We start from the raw sequence: 19,358 nt of genomic DNA on the forward strand, positions 1-19,358 counted from the left end.
CCCGTTTGCTTCGGTATAGCCTTTTGTTTATTTGCTTGTGAGGACTCCAAGACTCGTTTTAGCGAGCAACTCAGTGCGCCCAAGACTGCCCAGCTGTTCCTTGAAAGGTGCCGAGTACAACTTGTAGCGCTGTGGGCTGCTCAAACAACCCGCTGCGCAACCCGGAGGTGCTTTTTCACAAGTTTCCAATGGACCGGAAATTGGAGAAGGTGTGGGTGAACGCTGTTCGACGAGTGGACTTTGGACTTTGGCTTTTACGCGCGCGAGGAAAAAAAAGAATGAAAATACAGGCGTGTGCAGCCCAGCACACACGTGTGTTTGGGCGCCGCAGCCCACGCCGGAGAGCCTCAAAGCTTTGTGTCTGGAACTGACCCGCAGCGCGAAAGCAAGCGGGCCCCCAGTAGTGTACGTCACTGGCAGTGCGGCGTAGAGCAACGCCGCTCTATCCACGGAGCCCTGATGACAATTTAGGCTTTTAAGGGGGTAGTGCCGCCTTTAAAGCCACTGTTGAGCTCTGCTCTCACCTTCTTTCAGGTGTCGTCATACATCCGTGACAGAAGCACGCTCGAGAGTGTAGAGCGGGATGGTAGGCAATTGTTGGGAAGGGCTTCTGTCAGGAGTTTTGTGAAGCCGCAGTCTTCCACAATGCTGTAGGGCTGTAAATCAAATGCCACAATGGCGGCCACATTGTTATTTAGCGCTCGCGCCCTCTTTTCTGGCTGGGTCTCCGTGCGGCGCACAAAGTACGTCAGCATCGGTTTGTCTTTTCCTGGCGTATCAGCAGTAATCCCACGATACTCTTTCAACAACGCAGGATGTACTTTGAGATGTTTGACAAGAGGCGTTGTCGTACCTGTGGGCACTTTAAGCGTTGACTCACATGCTGTACATTGCACCATCGATGCCGTCACCCTTGCAAAATATTTCCAAATAGCTCCTCTCTCTTCGTTTTGGTGCCATTTCCCGTTCGTTCCTCCGCTTTGCAGACGGTTCCCCGCAAACACCTCCATCCGCCATAACATGGTTGTGCGAACGCGAAAGTAAGCAGTTTAAAAAGTCAGGAGTCTCAAGGGATCAGAAACTCGCAGATTACCGCTACTGGCACCGACACCACCAGTTTAGGTTGAAGACACCATGCAGCTATGTCGGTGTCAATGGGCCTTACATACCGAAACCGAAGCCGTAAGCAAAACTTACGCTTCCGAATACGTTCTCGATTAATTTCGAATATTCGTGTTACGACGAACGTTCGAAAAATACCAAAGACTTAGTTTACGAATCGAATATGAATAGTAAATGTATAATATTCGATTCATATTCGAAATTTTTAATATTCACTCACCCCTAGAAACACGACTGAAGCTGCTGGTCTTGCCGGTCGTCAGTGATGTTAGCAGCACCGTGGCTTGTTGAAAGTATGGTAACAGGCTTTCGATCCTGCCACTGAATAGCCATGATGCCATGTGAGAATGAAGTCTTGCATTCACCCTTGGCCAGCTTCAGTGCTTTCAGGTCTTTCGGTATATTCTTTCTGTTGGCTCTAAATGTTCCGACAGCGTTGGATCCACCGTTCTTGATGGCCAGGAAGAGGTCCGATGAGGAATACCAGTTGTCTAGTAAATGGTATGTCCATCACCAAGACGGTCTCCGAGGAGGTCGATAACAATTGCTTCGCTATATAGCATTGAAGTGGTCGCATCTGACTTTGTATCCTTGCCCGTGTAAATGGAGAAGTTGAGGCAGTAGCCACTGGACGATTCGTAAAGCTTGTAAAACTTGATTCCGAAACGAGCACGCTTGGAGGGGTTGAACTAAACGTAAGCCAGGCGTCCGCGAAACTTCATCAAGCTCTCGTCTACGGCGAGGTTTTCATCGGCAGAGTAAGCACTTGCAAATGCTTTCACCATGTGGTCGATGATTGGACGCAGCTTACAAAGCCTGTCGTCTGTTCTCGTTGCCTCCACATCGCAGAAAGGAAGGTACTTTTAGAGCATCCAAAAGCGCCTTCTCGGCATCACTGACCCAAAAAACGGGGTGCTGATCACGCTCCTTTCTGACCAGTAGGTGCTTATGGAACTTTTCTTCACTTGGCTCACCAACATACACAATGCAATATAGATTTTGATCTCTCCTGGAGTCGTAGGGAACCACGTTGTGTCTGGCTTAGTGCGCTGCTTCTTTCTTGCGAAGGCATTTGTGTAGTCTGTCACCAGCTCCCAAACATCATCTCCAAGGAACGCGTTCAGCGTTTCCAAAGGCGAGCTGTTGTCGCCTAGGGCTGTGCTTATTTGCCGCTTGAGTCCTCCAGACCCACCAAAAGGGCATTTTCTGAACTTTTTCGGCAGTGTCGTCGTCAGCCCATGTCCATCCCTCTATTCTCAGTCGCTTAGGCATTGCACACGACGTTCTCGTTGTTGCACAAGGCGTTCCTATCTTGTTCTGAAACTGACTCTGAACTGCTGTCGGAATCGCTCCCGTCATCGGTAGAAGGCTCTGAGAACTTGCCCTCCTCACCAGACATCCCGTCATCATCGCTGTCAAAGAGGATATCTTTGATTTCATCCTTGGAAAGGCCACGCCGACTACTCGACGCTGCCATCTTCTCCAAGCAAACAGCGATCGAACGGGAGAGACAACACACAAAAGAACACGCTCAAACAAACTCAACGAACAGGACAACTCTCGCCATCGGTTGGCAATATATGTAACTACACTACACCAAGTCTACATAGCACGCCATTTAAGAATGGCTTTTTTAAACACAAATATATGTAGTCCGGCGAATCGCCGGCTTTGGTAATCGGGCCCCTGACAACACGCCCGGCGATTCACCGGCTTTGGTAGCGAATGGGTTAATCTGGATGAAGTACAAAAAGAATTGCAAATGTTCATGGATGAAAGTGGGCGTGTTTGCATAGAAAAACTATCATTTTCAAATTACTTATAAATTTGTTGTTTTCATGTGTTATATTGCTTTAGGACAGTTCAGAGCAGATAGCTATGGAGCTATATTTTTATATTATACCATCTTTCATGACAAAAAAGCCACATAAACATATACTATTTTTTAGATTTCCATCTTTTGTCCAAAATTTCAGTTCTTGAGCATGAAAAATTACAAAAATAAAAAAAATGCAAGCTTATAGCTATCTTCCCCTTACAATTTCATTCCAGAAAAGCTCATAAAAGTGAATCCAAGCTAGGTAATATCAAAATTATAGTTTTCCTAAAGTGAAATTTATGCCAAAAAGTGGAATGGAGAAAAAGCAATCAAAGTGCTCTCTACCTTTTCTTTAGCATCAGTGGGCCGAAAATAATTTATAAAAAATTAACTATGCAGTGTAAACTAATGAAACTTTGTGGGAATTCTCTCTAGATGTTGGTGGATGTAAATATGACATTTTTCAAATTCAACGTTTTTTTGCAGAAAATGTTTTTTCTGGGTAGTGTTCCCCGATTAAGAACAACAATCACAAAGTTGTTTGAGACTGTTTATTTCTTATAGAGCTAGAGTCCTGTACTTTATATAGTACAGTGGGCTTTTGGTAGAACAGAGTAAGCAAAAGCTACTTTCTTTCATGGAATGTTTTGAAACAGCCATGTTTTGGGCAAAATGTAAGCTCACACTTTTCACAAACCCGCATTGACCTTTGGTGGCAAGATTGACATCGCAGCTGCTTTTCCAGTTTTTTTTTTTGGGGGGAAGTGTCCCTCTTTGTCGAGCACAACATCCAGTGCAACCGATGCTGGAGCCCTGTGAACAGTTGAGTTTGGCATACCGGGGCGTAGGTAATGGCAAGTAATGATTCTGGTGAATAAGAGGAGATTAACCGGGAATCTCCTGTGATCTGGTGTAGTCTCCAGGCGTTTACCACTGCAATGTTGAGCATCTGAGTAAACAACGCCCACCACCATTTCTTTCCCCAGATGCCAATCCGGTCGAGAAGGTCTACACATCCCATCACACTATTGTAGCTGCTGAACAGCTCGGGCTGCAGCACATTTATTTTCACTTGTTGTGCTGTTGACCATCAATAGTTTGTTTTGTTGCCATGGTCACCACACTTTTATCTTTCTATTTGACAAAAAGAACTTTGTTTTCTGGATCAAAACATGAGCGGAATTCCCCCTTTTTTTCTTTTTTTTTAACTACTTTTTGTGGGCGTAAAAGGGCATTTCTTTGACCTGTTTTCATGGAGAGTTCCGGTAGCACGGAAGCTCAGCTGACGCAGAGTGATGAGGAGGTCGTGAGTCGCGAAAAAATTGTCCAAGAACACGACACGGTCGGCGGGCGTCGTGACGGCCTCAAGTAGGGAAAGGACAGCTCGTGTCCCCCAACGGGCTTGTGTCTGGGGTGGGATCTGTTCCTTAATAAGTGTCAAACGCATAGCAGTACCCTTCTGCACTGGCCATCATCCAGTCCTTGTACCCAACACGAATACTGTATATATGCGTGTAATGGCCACATGTATTTTTGTTTGTGATTTTGGGTGAAAACTAGAAATGCAATCATTACACCAAAAAAAAAAAAAAGTTTAAATCTTTTTTTTTTTTTTTTGTGAAAGGTGTCACCATTTGTTAATATTAAATGGAAGTACTCGCACGTCTACTAAGACGTGCGAGTACTTCCATAACAATTGATACATTTATCGGTATTGCATAGACAGCTGTGCAAAGTCCTTCTCGTTCATCCGTAGTAGAGCACTCATCTTCGGAACTCGTCTCGGCGTCTCTGTCCCAGGTGAGGTCATCTTCCGTGCCATCCAGCTTGTTGGAAATTCTAGTTACTTTGAAGCTTTTTTCCACAATATCGAAGGAAACTGCGCCCCACGTTTCGAGAATCCAGTCACACACCTGTGTCTGGTTCGAGATTGTTTGAGATAAAGCGAGAGGTGCAAACAGACAGGATAGAGTGCCTCAATGTAGTTGGCTGCCACAACCATCTGCCGACAATACTTGAAAAAAAAAAAGAAAACACACACATTCTCGAGTGTTTGCACTACAAACTAGATGGCGCTTCCAGCCATTCTAGAATCCTTAAGTAATCTTTAAATTTTTTATTTTTTTTTTTTTTAAGTTTGGGGTGGTGGCTAATACACGAGTGCGGCCATTACACTCGTATATACGGTAGGTTTCCCTCTAATATACTGCTTGCAACGATGGTGACCAGAGTATCAACAGAGAGGGTCTTGTGAAACATGCCATGTTGCCTGAACTTCTTGTTTAGCAACTCCATCAAGGGACGCATCTTATCTATTGGTCGCTGAAGCAAGGTATTGTCGGTTAAATGCAGGAACCGCTTTATCTCGAGGAACCACTGCCGACTATTGCACTTGGCGACAGGTGAAATGCCAGCATCTTCGTCGAGGGACCAGTAGAGCCTTTGGCTGGGAAGTTTGTGGTACCCAGTCAACAAAAGAATACCAATGAATTTTTTCTGGTCATTCGTCGTGGAAACAAATCCGTGCTCACTTTTTTGCTTGTCCCACTTGGAATGATGATGCGAGTTAGTTTGTACAGTAGTTCCTCATCAAAAATATTGCTGAGGATTTGGTTTAGAGACTTTTCCAAAAGGCCGAAATTTAGCTTTTCCTGCCGTTATTTAGCACCCTTTGCTGAAGGCAACCAGCTGTACTCTGGATTCATTCGCTTCAATTTCAGATCTATGAACTTCGCTTGCTTGGCACGGGGCAACTGATGGTCACCATCTTGATCATTTGCCATGCAGTGTACTTTTAGTGTACCTAAAAACAGATGGATATCCATCAGTTCAGCTCTCCTTCGAGCACACAGGGATGCAACTGCTGCGCCATTCGGACCATTGTGCGCCTAATGACTTTTCATGTTCCGCACTGATAGAAAAGTATAAATGAGAACAGAATTCTGCCAAGGTGCGCCCATACTGAAATTATGAACGAGCCTCGTCAAATTTAGCCATCTCGCAGTTTCTGTTGGCAACATTTCCATCGGAACTTTTGGCCCAAAGGGAACGCCGGTGGATCCGGATCCGAAGCTCTGTATCCGAAGGTCGCTGGCATGGTTATACTATGTTTCAGCTTATAACAGTTGTTACAGCATTCCTCATTGCAATGTTTCTGCCACAAGACCTCTTTGAAGCCATTCGCTGTCGCTCTGCTTCGTGCAAGTGCACATGCAAATGATGCTGCCAAGAACGCACGCTTGTGCAGTGCAAGCGCTGTTCAAGGCCACATGCTGGCGCTTGTAGCATCGGCTGCATCTGGATATAAGCTCAGACAAAGTATAGCTGCCGTTACTGTGTGCTTTTCTAGAGTCCTAATAGTGGAGCGAACAGTGCCGCCATATTACGATAAACTCAAATGTATTTAAGTTGGTGCGTCTCCCTCTTGGCTGTACTTGCATGACTATGGACATTTCCATTGTTTAAAAAAATGACAATCCAGCCAGCGCTCACTTGCAATTGTAGCCAGCCAGAAACTGCACTTGCATAACACACAAGTGCAGCAATGAATGCACCCTAATACACTTTTATGGAAAGGTGTATTGCATGCCCGCAGCCCGTGTTGGCCCACCCTGAGGCCCCACGCAGAAAAGTTGGCAACATAACAAAGGCGAGCAAGCAGTGAGGCGGAGCAAGGTACAACCCGAAAGCTATTTCTACCTGTTTGTTTATATTTACCTCTTTGCAAGTCGGTTCCATCACGTGTCACACTGTCGTGTAGTTTTGCTTTATATGTTTTGTGTAATTTTCATATAATTTCGTGAAAAATATTTAAAATAAAATGTTAATTGAAACTACTGTTTAGTTCACATAGATTTCCTTGAGTTTTGAAATTAGCCTCTATTTTAACATTCTTAAAACCCATATGCTGCTCTCAACTTGCTCTAAGACCTTGTTCTGGTTGCTCTCAGCCTGCTCCAACCTGTAGTTTTTTCTGCTCCCAATGTTGCTCCAAAGCTGCTTTGCCGAGTTCCATCCCTAAACACATGATGAGGTTAATATTTATAAAACTTTATCTTCTTACCTGACACGTCATTCACTTCGACAGTGTTGGTGCTGTCATCATCTCACTCATCCTCGTCCATGTCCACTGATGGGTCAGGAAGAATAATAACTAAATCAACATCTTTATCAACATCTTGGGCAATGTCCACAGCTGCCTCTAGGGCTTAGCTGTACTGGCAAAAAATTTTTTTCCGAAAAAAATATGTTGGGGGTTTATTGAGGCAGCACCCAGCAAGAGTCGGTGTCTGTAGGTATAGACGTCGGCCCATTGTACTACAGAAAGTATGCCGACGTATATTTTGCCATAAAGTGAAATTAGAATCAAAATCGTAAATATCAATATATCCAGTGATATATTTGCTCCATCCTAAAGCAATATACGTAAAAAAAAACTGAATTATATTAAACATTATATGGCTGAACTAAATTAAAATTAGAGTGGAAGTGCCAGCACCCAAGTGCAAAATAGTGATTTAGAGGTATTCAGGCAAACCCTGGTAGCAAAAATGGGTTCCAACAAAATCAAAATATTGATTTTCAGAAGCTCTAAAACTAAAAATGTTGGTGTGCTTTTTGAAGTATGGTGGGCACTAACGGGTTAAACTTGGGAGTTTCAAAGCACCTGGTGCCCGTTGCACGCGCTCTCCAAAAAAATAGAAAAATGAAAAAGAAGGCCGATATAACAAGGTATTGTAGCACTGTCAATGCCAAGAGCATATGCCGGGGGACACTTTTTCATGCACTCGGGAACAGAAAAGAAACAAAGGTGTTAGGAACGGAGCAGAGAGGAGCGACTCCGTCTCTGGAGGAGGGAGTTATCTGGTGGCGGCGGTCAGTACGAGCGAAGAGCGTGTGCCAAACGCCGGCCAGCGCGTGCAGAATGGAATACAGAGTTGTAACCAAATCTTTACATTGTATGGTTGCGTTTTCTTTGTCGTCCGCCACGGGTTAGACGTCTGTTTTGTTCTGAACACTTTATTAAGTACCCCAATGTATGCAAACGCGACACCGACGCCCAACGACTCCCGCCGTGTCTCGTCTCCGTGACTGTACCGTGGGTTAACGTAGGACCGCCGAATTGTTGTTATTCCCCGGTCTCGGGTTAATGTGTCTAAGGTAAACTTTGGCCAGCTTCCTTGCGCGCTAACTGCACTCTTTTTTGCACCCTTCGCAGGTAAAAGTCCGGCTGCAGAGACCCCAGCCGGAACCCCAGTCATCTCCAACATCAGGTCATTGGCACACGTTGCCGGAACAAAGATGCCCGTCATCCCAACCTCTATGCAGCAGGCATCGTCTGCGACGATCGTGACTGCTAGCCCCCTCACAAAGGTGTGTCCCTCCTCATTGGCTGATGGGGGCCCGGAAGGCCACTTCACCACTGCCCCGAGCTGCCTCCGAGGCAAAGTGCTGGTGGCCTACGAATTCCCACTTCGTGGTTAGGTTTTATGCTGCCCAGTTTAAAAGGGGTACAGCTAGTTGTCACTTGCCAATTGTTCGTCGGTCGAATGGTTGCAGGGCAGCTTGGCACGTCGAAGTGAAGTAGACCGATTCAGATTGAGTATTGTAAGAGAGTCGTACCTAAAAGAGCAGTCAAAGCCAAAGAATGTGAACTGATCCGTTCTATGGTGCAAAATCACAAACCTTTAATTTGCAAAGAGAGAAGAAAGAAAAATTTGTTACGCTGTATCTGGGACACAGCCGCAGTGGGGTTTGTGAAACATCTTGTGCTTGCTGCAGAGGGTGTATGGTGTATGGGCTTTAGGGTACAGGAATGACGTAACCAGTTGTACACAACTTACATTTATTCACACATTACAAAGCTTACTACATGCTTAACTTACAACTAGTGGGGGTCTTACGGTCTGATCGTGCTCGCTCCCTATTCGCTCCTTATGGAGACGGACATGTTTACCATGGCCAAAGGGGATGGGTATGGATTGGCATTCCTTTGTCTTGTCGCCCGAGTCTCTTCACGCCCTTTCTGGACCCTGCGTGTCGAGTGGAGGGTGCCATAGCCGAGCAAGCGTCAAATTTCTGCAGCAAATCATGCACTTTTAAGCCTTACAACTCCCGATTAGCACCAGTTTGAGTTAAATGGATTACACTTCCTGTGTCAGAATGAGCTCTCTCTAACACGACCACTTCCGCTCCTATCGACAAATGTACTGCCGAGCTACGCCTCTGTGAATGCTGCACGCAAAGCTAAATTTAGCTCTGATTGCATCGTGTGTGGCGCGCAACAATGGTGCCATCTGCGCATGCGACACATGCTTGATCGAGTAATGGCTTCTTTCCTCTAAACGTCAATACTAGAATAAGCTGCCAGGTTGTACAGTTGCAAAGATATAAGCGGTATTAGTGTTACATGTTTTTGTTACATGCAGTTCTTGCAAGTGACCTCCTACTGATCAAAATGAAGGATGTTTCACGTCGAAAGAAAATAAAAGAATAACGACCAAGTCCCTCAAGGCGATTCACATTGAGTACAAACATTGCTTGCACATCTTTGCAAAGGTACATTAGCCTGTTTTCTGCCATATATTATTTGGTTGTCTCGCCCAAGTTTATCTTGGCCAGTCCACGGGATCTTCTATGTCTTGCATGAAGCGAGGGAGGCACAAATGCAGCCATGTTGTACATTTGCCTACCGATGTCTCTGACTTTGCAGGGACCAAAACATAATGTCTGAAAAATCAGCAGATTAAAAAAACTTGCCTTTGTATGTCTAAGTGGGCTTTAAAAAGCCGTCAATACCGCCCTGCTTGAGGTTATGGCTTTGCTTGCGTTTGGCTACTTTCTATTAGCTTGAGAATCGCTGCCTTCTTTTCTAGCGTAATGGTCGACTACTTTTTGCACTTCTTAGCGGCTCTTTACTGCAGCGGAAGAACGGATAGGGCCATGACGTCCAAGCCAGTGTAGTTTGAAAACACGATTCACCGAGACGAGATGAGAGGCGCAAGTCCACAACTGCAGAATAGTAAATGAACAAAGCAAAATAGTAACAATGATGGTGGTAATAACGTGTAGTTAGAGAAAAAATAAAAGATTGAGGTACATCTACATACTTCTCATGAGTTGTGAATGCGAAAGCATGTACATCAGCCTTGCTCTACGCGTTCAGAGTTCCTGTATAGGTTTCCTACAAGAGCCAGAGTTGCGCATTCATCCCCGTAGCACTGTCTTTCCTGCATGGCATGTTGATCTAGCTCCTCACGTGACTGAATTCGGCGAATAGCGGCGCCGCGCGTTCAAGGCGTGCGGCACGCTCAAAAGCAGGGGAACGTACAACAGGGCGCGTGCAATGTCTGCTTTCCTGCATGGCACTTGATCCGGCTTCTCACATGATCGGATCTCGGCGAATAGTGGCGCGGCGGCACATGAAAAACAGATGCGCAACTTTGGCTCTTGTAGGGAGCCTATACAGGAACTCTAGCGCTGACTTAGCGCTGACGGACGCGCAACGCCATAAGGTGGCCAGTCGTTGAAACTGACGCGCAGCGTCAGTTTTAACGACCGGCCACTCCATGGCGCTGCGTGTCCGGCGAATGGAAGCCTGGTCGATGCGCGCTAGCCAGTGGGATCGCAGCGGTGTAAAAGGTACCGTTGGCTGTGGACGCATGCTAGCCAATGGGATCGAAGCAGTGTAAAAGAGCCGTTTGGCATGGTTGCAAAGCTGATGACGGCAGCTCGCTCCATGAGACAGTTAATGCTTTCGCAATAAGAAGCCCGTAGCATAGCTTCAGCTAAGAATAGGTCTTAAAGGGGCCCACCAACAGTTTTTTGACAGGTTTGAAGTTCGCGCTGAAACGGAGGTCCATCAAAGCAGGAACACCCAGGAAAAAAAATATTACAGAAATTCGCAATATTTTGCGAGATATTAGCAAATTAAATTTTGCAGAAAACAACTTTTAATAAGCAAAACATTGCGCTTCATGACGTAAAATGAAACAGTTTAGCGATTGGAGCAAAGCGGTTGGCCAATTGGACGCGAGTTTGGTTCATAGCCCGTCGGCCCGGTCGGCTCATCGGCCATTAGGCCTAGTTGCACCCATCGTAGCTTTGGGATCGGGTTGCCATCATCGATGAATTTACCGGGCTTATCGGATTTCGAGGGCGGATCTGGGCGTCGCGCCGTACAAGGACACTCCACGCAAGCGCCGCGTCTCTGCCTCAATCCGCTTCGACAGCCGCGGAAGACTCGTCTCCCGCAACTCCGCCACCGGAGCCGCCTCGGCGACTAGGAGGTACAAACTGGGGAGCGTTCCCGTTGGGCACGATATAAGCTGGGTCCCGTCGCCACACTTCACTCGAACAGTGAAAAGTCTGTCACAGCACTAAAAGAAAATAAGGGTTCCCCTCGCTCCTCTTACTGCTTTTAGTTGACCGGGACCGGGGGCGCACAAGTGAAAATACGATGCGCGTTGTCAGCACGGACCACTTGTCGTCTGCTCGCAATGGTACGTCGCGGACGCTGCTGGGAGGCGCGCATGAGCGACAAGGCGCAGCCTTTTTGAACTTTACTTTGCAACTTTATTAGCTCTATAAAAATGAATTGTTTGAGAAATAATGACAGTTAACGTGTGATATACTTTATTTCGCTTCAAAATTCCTGGGACGGCTCTCGCCAATCACGAAATCCAGAGAATGTGACGTAGAGTGAAAGGGAGCGCCGTTTTGCGCGCGCATTCGGCACCTCGCGGCGCCACCGTCGGAGGAGGTGTTTCCGAGTTGTCAAATTAAAATATGATGCGCTAATATTTTCAAACTCTTTCGTTGTCCAGTGGGTTTCCGGGACCACTAGCATGTAGAAACCGCAAAAAAAAGTCGACGCTCAAATACTGTTGGAGGGCCCCTTTAACAGTACTCAAGTAGCACTGACAAACCAAGTAAATCCATGTGCAGCCAACATAGAATCTAACATGGTGGCTTCTCAATGGTGTTTCCCGCTGATCGCCCGCAACGATTTTGTCCAGAAACTGTAACTTTCTGACTTCAAGCTGTCTGAAACATTGATTGTGAATGTGCACTATTTATGTCGGGTTGGTCACGGTTCCTCCTTTAGGTTCGAAATATTGAACAAGTCCAAATCATTGGCGTCCGAAAAATTGGTCGGCAACTGTATTCGTGTTTTTCGTAACGTTCCATCGCGTTTCTTTTCTTATTTAGTAAAGTGTCGTCTGATGCTCTTATTTACTACCTAACTGCATTCAGTAAACTTGTGAGTTCATCTCTTTTTCGCGGGTCAGCATGATGTTCATCTAGGTTGTGGACCTGCATCTGTGCATTTGTCTTTTTATTAGTTTATTTTTCTGGAAGCTAGGGTCAGCTGGTATAACGGCCGTAAGCGATGAGGATCCATCCTTTGCATCGGATCAGTCGTTTTGCCGCCAAGCCTGCCAGAATTAGTGACAAACATGTGCTGTCGAGACCGGTTATAACGAAGTCAACAAGAATCGGAAATCACTTCGCTATTTCCGCTACTTCGGTTGACGAAGTGCAAAAGGGAATGGGAAATTGTGAGTGCTTCGCTGTAGCCGCTATTTCGTTATAACTGTCTTCGTTATAACCGGTCTCGACAGTATGACTAGATGCATCATAAGTCTGTAAAAAAAAAATTCAGCAATTTTGACTCAAAACTACTGCTTAAGGCCCGTTCACACTCTTGCGACTGCTTGCGACCTCTTAAACCTGGGTTCCTTAAAACTTCTTAAACCAGAGAACACACTGGTGCCATCTATTGGGAAGCAGTGTAAACTCGGCGGTCCGGCATATTTTTTTTTATTTCTCGCGCAATATTCTTTCTTTTTTAGCTCGAAAAACTTTTGTCAATGTTATAAACGAGCCTTTCTATGGGTATTACGCACATTTGACCTCAGAAATCCCGCAAAACCTTCGCTTTTGTGAAATGCAGTTCTAGGGTCACCGCATAGATGGCGCCACAATGTCAGTGTGTTCCCTCATTCTAGAAACATTTAAGAAGTTGTAAGAGATCTCGTCTCTCTCAGTCGTACTCGGTCGCAAGAGTGTGAACGGGCCTTTAGTTTTCTGAGTGCCTCATCACCACTGTTTCGTTGCTTGTGTGTAAAATTCCATGTTCCTCCATTCATTTATTTATTTTTCTGTATTTGGTGTATGTTTTGTGTAAATTCGTCATAACTTAATAAATTTACACAAAATACATAAAATCTGTGAAAAAAAATAATCCCTCTCCGAATAAAACAACACCAAATGAAAAAGAAATACACTCAAGAAACACGGAATTTTAGTTGTGTGCTACAACAAAGACGTTTGTATCACAAATTAAGCAAAAGGAACATAGCCGCAAGCACACTGAAACCGAAACCAACCAAATTGAAGCCAGCAAATGGCGGCAAGTACCGTGTTTGCACGATTCTAACGCTCACTTTTTTTCGCCAAAAAGTGGTGCCCAGAACTACATGCACTTTACAATCAAAACCGAAAACTGAAACTCGAGAAAATTTTAATACTTGGTATAAGGTGGCTAGCCCCATCGCCATCATGACTGTTTGTTTAACAATGTGACGTGTTGGGCTAGTTGGTTTGAGATGAACATCTTGGGAAGAAACAGCGGCAAAAAAACTTGGACACGAGTAAAGGAACACACACGACAGCGTGTGTTCCTTTACTGGACTAACAATTGTTGTTTATTACACAAAAGGGGAAGGAAGAAAAAGAACAAGTATCTTGATCAGATAAAAATATATAGACACACAAACGCACCAACCAAGCAGCATATTATGTCACGATAGGCCCAATCAGTGGCTACATACTTTACTTTCTCCTGTCTTTTACTCTTGTCCAAGTTTCTTTGCCGCTGTTTCTTCCCAAGATGTTCACTGTTTGTTTACTTCGCCATTTTGGTATCTGGCGGGCAGGCGGGGGGAAGGGGGGGGGGGGGCCAGGACAACCACACACACAACGCTGGCAACAAAACACGAAAACTAAAAAAAAAAAAAAAAAATGAAAGCACAAAAAAAAAAAACAAGTTGCATAAAAAAAAAAGTATCAATGGAATAAAGTTGAGCAAGCAACAAAAAACAAACCTCACTAAATTCAGGCAGCAAAAAAAGAAGAAAAAAACAGTCAAAGCAAAAGGAAAAGGTAAACAAAGATAAGGTGTTCAAAGCGTGATTGCTCAACCCTTGTTCTCGACACACTTGAGGAAGACTTTTCTTTTATCATTATCTTATTTTGGGGCTAAGGAGTCGCGCAGCCACAGCAGTGTTCGGGGAAAGATCACACGCTACTTTTGCAGCAGCGGGCACTCCCTGCTGTCCCTACCCGCGCGCGTGCCCCACCCTTGCTTTTGCCATCCTCCACTTTTTTTCTTTTTTACAACTGTTCTTTTGCTGTGTATCCCGTGCGCGCGTACGCTGGCTTGACGGTTTGCCAGCCCCCCTATGTGCTCGCTGCCTGCGCAATCAGTTTGATATAAACAATAATTCGAAATACCCGGGCGTGATATAACCGCGCTCGACTGTATAGACAGTTGGAGTCGCGAATGCCCAATGCCATCGTTTGCCGTTTTGCAGATGCTCACTTTACTTCTCTATTTTCCAGATGCTCACCACATCGCCCATTGCCAACACCATCGCGGGTGCAGTGGCAGCAGCCACACGAACCCAGCTCACGACATTGTCCGTCCCCAGCGCCGCTCTGGCGGCATCCGCGACAGGCGCGAAGGATGCCTCCGGGAACCGCGTGGAGAGGGAGGTGATCATTCAGCTGCCCTTCCCCAAGCTGCTGAGGAACAAGTCCATGCAGTGTCGCCCCGTCATGATGACCAAGGGCATCTCATGTCGACCCCTGGCCTGCCACAAGGAGATGCAGACAGGTGGGTGTACACACGCAGCCAACCTCTGCCAACCTGCAGAAAAGCCCGCGTGGTCATGTTGCAGGCAGTTCCAGAATCTGCGGTGCTTTTAGAAAATGATTTCACAATCGCCGACCGATTTCTTTATGACTTACTGGGGGCTGAAAGAGCATGCAAACAATAAAGCAGTTAGAAAAATTTGCAGATTACAAAACTTGGCTTTATTGAGCCTAAGCGTGCTTAGAAAAGTCGCTAAGAGTACCTTGTGTCATGCTATGCTTCCGGGCGGTCATGTTTGCTTGCATTTTTGTCAGCATCATGTCCTCATCCGGCGGAAGTGCAAGAAGGGGCCACAATGTCAAAGCATGTATCAACGCAGGACAAAACTTACGAAACCGCGAGACATTTCAATGTAAAGTTCAGAAGCTGTCAACAGCGCACTTCACACTTAATGGATGGCGACTGGCACGAAAACAGAACAAACAATTGGTGGGAGATAGAAAATCGACCAAAGAAAGAAATCAAGATGATGATGATGATGCTTACTTTGCAAAAACAAAATTCATAGCATAACACGCCTAGCGGCTGGTTCGGCAGTGCTAAAATAGTGCTGCAAACCTATCCAATCCATCTTGAACCTCGAGCCAGGCTCATGGTCAAGCCAACGAAAAACCCAAGACAGCACCTTCCCGGTCGCCGCCACTCGTAAGTCGTAACTATTTTATTTACGACTTGCAAAATATCGTAAAAATTGGTTGTTAATATGTACTCTTTCAATTAGGTGAGTCATGGTTCCTTGTCGATGTCTGAAATAACGAGCGAGTGCAAAAAATCAATCGGGGACTGTATAAGCCCACCTATTATTTCGGCTAACGGACCAGTCTGACGAGCGAGCTTGGCTACGACACCACCATCTGAATGCATCGAGGAAAGTTTAGCCTTTCTGCACGTGCAACAACCTCGCTGCTACTCTCTGTGTGCATTGCCACCTGCCTCATGGGGACTAAAGTTATACAGTGCAATTTGCTTACGATGATACTACATATTGAGATGTACTGCTTATAACAATCAGTTTCTAGTCTAGAAATGATCAGTTACTAGTCTAGATACAACAATAATTGGCTATAAGGATTGAATTTTCCGCTTTTCCCATCATCATTATAAGTGGATCGCACTGTAGTGGCATCACACATCCACCGAACGCTTGTTTAGATTGGTTTCTCAGTTCTGAGAACCAGACCAAGCGAAACTGGTATGGTGATTGTTACCTTGCGTGCCTCTATAAAACGTTTGGGCAGTAGCTGTTCCCACTGGTACTCGTCTAAAGACTGCTTTAAAAATTTACATTGAAGTCTGATCGCTTGCATTAATACAAGAAAGCTTTCTTGGATGCACTTACACGCTGACAGAATTTGTCAAGGTAACCGTGCAACGCTTTCGGTCTATGTATAACTAGACTGACGATTTTGCAATGTTTGAAAGATCAAACCCTAGTTACAAGAAACTATCACTTATAACATTTTAATAATTATTTCAAGTGTGTGGTGAAAGGTTGGTGCCATAAAATATATATTGATCAGAAGCTTTCCAGAGCTACTGGTAGATTGCACCAGCACATTCTAGTCCCAAGGGATTGCAAGTGGTAGCAACACGGTCAGTTCTGAACCTGAATGTGTCAACCAGCCTTTATTAGTTTATGCTCGATTTTAAGGGGTACGGAAACAAAAATTGAAATATTCAAATTTCGTTCGGAAATGAGTCAAGCATGACGGATAATAACCATAAATGATAATCGCACGTTTGTATTTTGAACGACTGGCTATATTTTTCGTTCCAGACGGTGCACTCGAGCAAGCGCTCGGGAAGAGAAGCGAACGGAGAGCGCGGTGCGTTGTGGGATATCCAGCGCAAACAAAAACAGAAAGAAAAGATTCCCCGCATTCGTGACTTAGCAAGGCTGGCGCGTTTATGAGCTTTGCCCTTGGTGGCGTTGTCTACCTCATTGGGCGTTATCAGCATTGTGGCGGTGTCAATACACGTTTGCAAGTCCAGTCTCAGGGCGCCACCATCTTCCTCAGTGGGGTGCGCTCTTGTGCGCGGCCATAATCCAATTACGACGCCTTAGCAAGGCTTCGTAATCGGATTATGACTCGTACAAGTGCACCCCAGCCAAGCAAGATGGCAGCACCCTGAAGCCGGACTTGCAAACGTGTATAGCGTCAGCGCGTTACAATCGAGCCGTTTGAAGCACCCGTGGAGTGACGGGCGTGTGGCTGGCCCAAGGAGCACGTAGCTTCCACAACACTGTCAGCTTAGGGCTGAACGGAGTAGGGAAAGCAACTTTTATCAGAGTTTTGAGCGACGGGGTAATCTTCTAGTGGGAGAATGGTTGTGTCCGGTGGCACGAACGAGGGTCCGAGAAAAAGGGGAGTCCTTCCTTTCCGTCTTAGACTGTTTGGTACAGTGCGCGATTATTTGTGAGTTGAGGAGGAAAGCTAAGAAGGAAAATGTTGAAATTCCAAAGAGCGGTGCTGCTCCGGTGGAACTTGCTATGTCATGACTACGTAGCAAGTTCCCCCACGTTGCTAGATTACCTCCCAAGTAGGCTCCACATGTATCCACCAATCCACCAGGTGCACATTGAAAGATTGTTTAATTAACTTTAAAATTAGTTCGCTTGTGCCTTTCAACATAATACTGGTATTTTTGAGGTTATGCTGCAACATGCAACACATTAAAGCTAAAAAATGAGCGCTGGAATTTGGTTTTCATACCTCTTTAAGAAGGGGGGAGATAAAAAAACTGGCAGCTGAAGCTAAGAAAGCTGGCACGCTACCAACTTCCTGCAGAAAAAACTGGCAGCTGAAGCTAAGAAAGCTCGCACGCTACCACCTTCTGCAGATGGCGACTACGCCGTGACAGAGGGCACGAGGGGCATCATACCCATCCCGGTGCCCATCTACGTCCCTGCCCCGCTGCACATGTACTCCCACGTGGTGCCCTCTCCGCTGCCCATTCCTATACCCGTGCCCGTGCCCATCTTCATCCCCACCACCAAGGACACGACCGAGCAGATACTGGAAGCACTCAAGCAGATCAAGGTAGGCCTGTCTTCGCTTTGTTACGGCAAAGCTCTCGCTTGGTTTGACTCGCAGGATCGACCACAAAAACATTTTGGACGAAGATATGTTTGTTTTTTTATAATGAACACACTTTTTCTTTTGTGGGTGCATGCTCGGGGAACATGAAAATGCCAAGGTTGCGCAAGGCGTCTGCATTGACCACCTTTCGTGAAATTCCAATGGTACACCTAGCAGAGGGGAGATGGTACCAATTGACTGTCGCAGGAGGCTCAGTAGACTTCCGAAAATTGCTGCATGCAACACAGGCAACACCGCACGAGCATTGTATGTTGGGAACTAGTTGACCAGGAGGGGGCGAAGTGGCAGGCCGTATGGTTTTGGTTTGGGTCAACGCTTTGATGCGTGCGGCGTTGACGGCGAACCGTGCACAACCTGCCGATTATACCGCATCCTGATGCTCAGTACTCAGTACCAAGCTGTGCTGTGTAAATGATCTGACTACCAGGGTTATGGCGTTTCAGTGGTTTCAGTTAGGGGTGTGCGAATACTTGAATTCGAATCGAATAGAAAGTTTCCGAATAATTCGATTCGCAAATCGAATTCCTAGTATTCGGTCACTCGAATATTCAATATATTCGGCCAAAGACGCGCGGTCGGTGCGGAGCTGACGAAAAAAGCCGTTTTTCCCCCCGATGTAAGCGCCGTGATGTTAGACAAACCATGCGACAAACAGCTTTTGGTCCTGCCATTCCACAAAAATCTAACGCACAGGTTAGAGAAAAGAAAAGTAACGAACACCACAAACTTTATAGCTTGCAGATTTACTCACGATCGTGATACAACCTACTCTTGAATCACAACCGAAACATCCCGTTTGCGCCGCTTCCAGAGAGGAATAGTTGGGAGGCCGAAATCCCGCGTCATGCCTAATTCTTTTCACGAGTAAAGCCCCTCGTTTCAAATTGAAGCACCGATGTAAAACACACTTGGCCGCACTCACAGAAATCGGCGACTGCACAGTCACAGAAAGAAAACCACGTTAAACACGCCGATAAAACCAGCCGAGTTATCGTCGTCGTTCTTTTGGAACCTCAAGCCGCAAATTCTGATGCGGAACGAAACGGAACGGGAAAATAGTGTGCCTAGATTTGAGAGGGTTTCCAACCGTTCGATAGCCGCGTTTGAATTACGAACTGCGAGAACTTGTCGAAAAAACAAAAGCGTTGATCGGGATCGGGCAGGCAGGGCAGGGAGAGCAGGCGTCGTCGCCCTTCTGTTTGCTTGCCTTTTTCCTCGCAACAATACAACACATGCGCACTTACGACCAATCTGCACTAGAGCCATCTCCGTGGTTTCAGTTTCGCTTGCTCCCTCTTTTAAATCAAGGCTCTCTAAAACAGGATAGATAGACGGAAAAATGGATGCATAGCGGCAGTTGGACGGTGTCTTGCGCCAC

At 45.9% G+C, this 19,358-nt stretch overlaps 1 protein-coding gene across 1 annotated transcript in view; it reads left to right on the forward strand.

Annotated features, from left to right (window-relative positions):
• Positions 1–19,358, forward strand: part of LOC8033347 (zinc finger MYM-type protein 4) — a 100,301-nt gene that overhangs the window by 48,495 nt on the left and 32,448 nt on the right. The window contains exons 10-12 of the mRNA XM_029983121.4: positions 8,160–8,314; positions 14,567–14,840; positions 17,721–17,920. Coding sequence (XP_029838981.2) covers positions 8,160–8,314; positions 14,567–14,840; positions 17,721–17,920 — 629 coding nt within the window. The remainder of the gene's footprint in view (positions 1–8,159; positions 8,315–14,566; positions 14,841–17,720; positions 17,921–19,358) is intronic.

Source organism: Ixodes scapularis, unplaced genomic scaffold (genome assembly GCF_016920785.2).
Source record: "Ixodes scapularis isolate PalLabHiFi unplaced genomic scaffold, ASM1692078v2 PGA_scaffold2__306_contigs__length_199485367, whole genome shotgun sequence".
NCBI classification, from domain to species: domain Eukaryota; kingdom Metazoa; phylum Arthropoda; class Arachnida; order Ixodida; family Ixodidae; genus Ixodes; species Ixodes scapularis.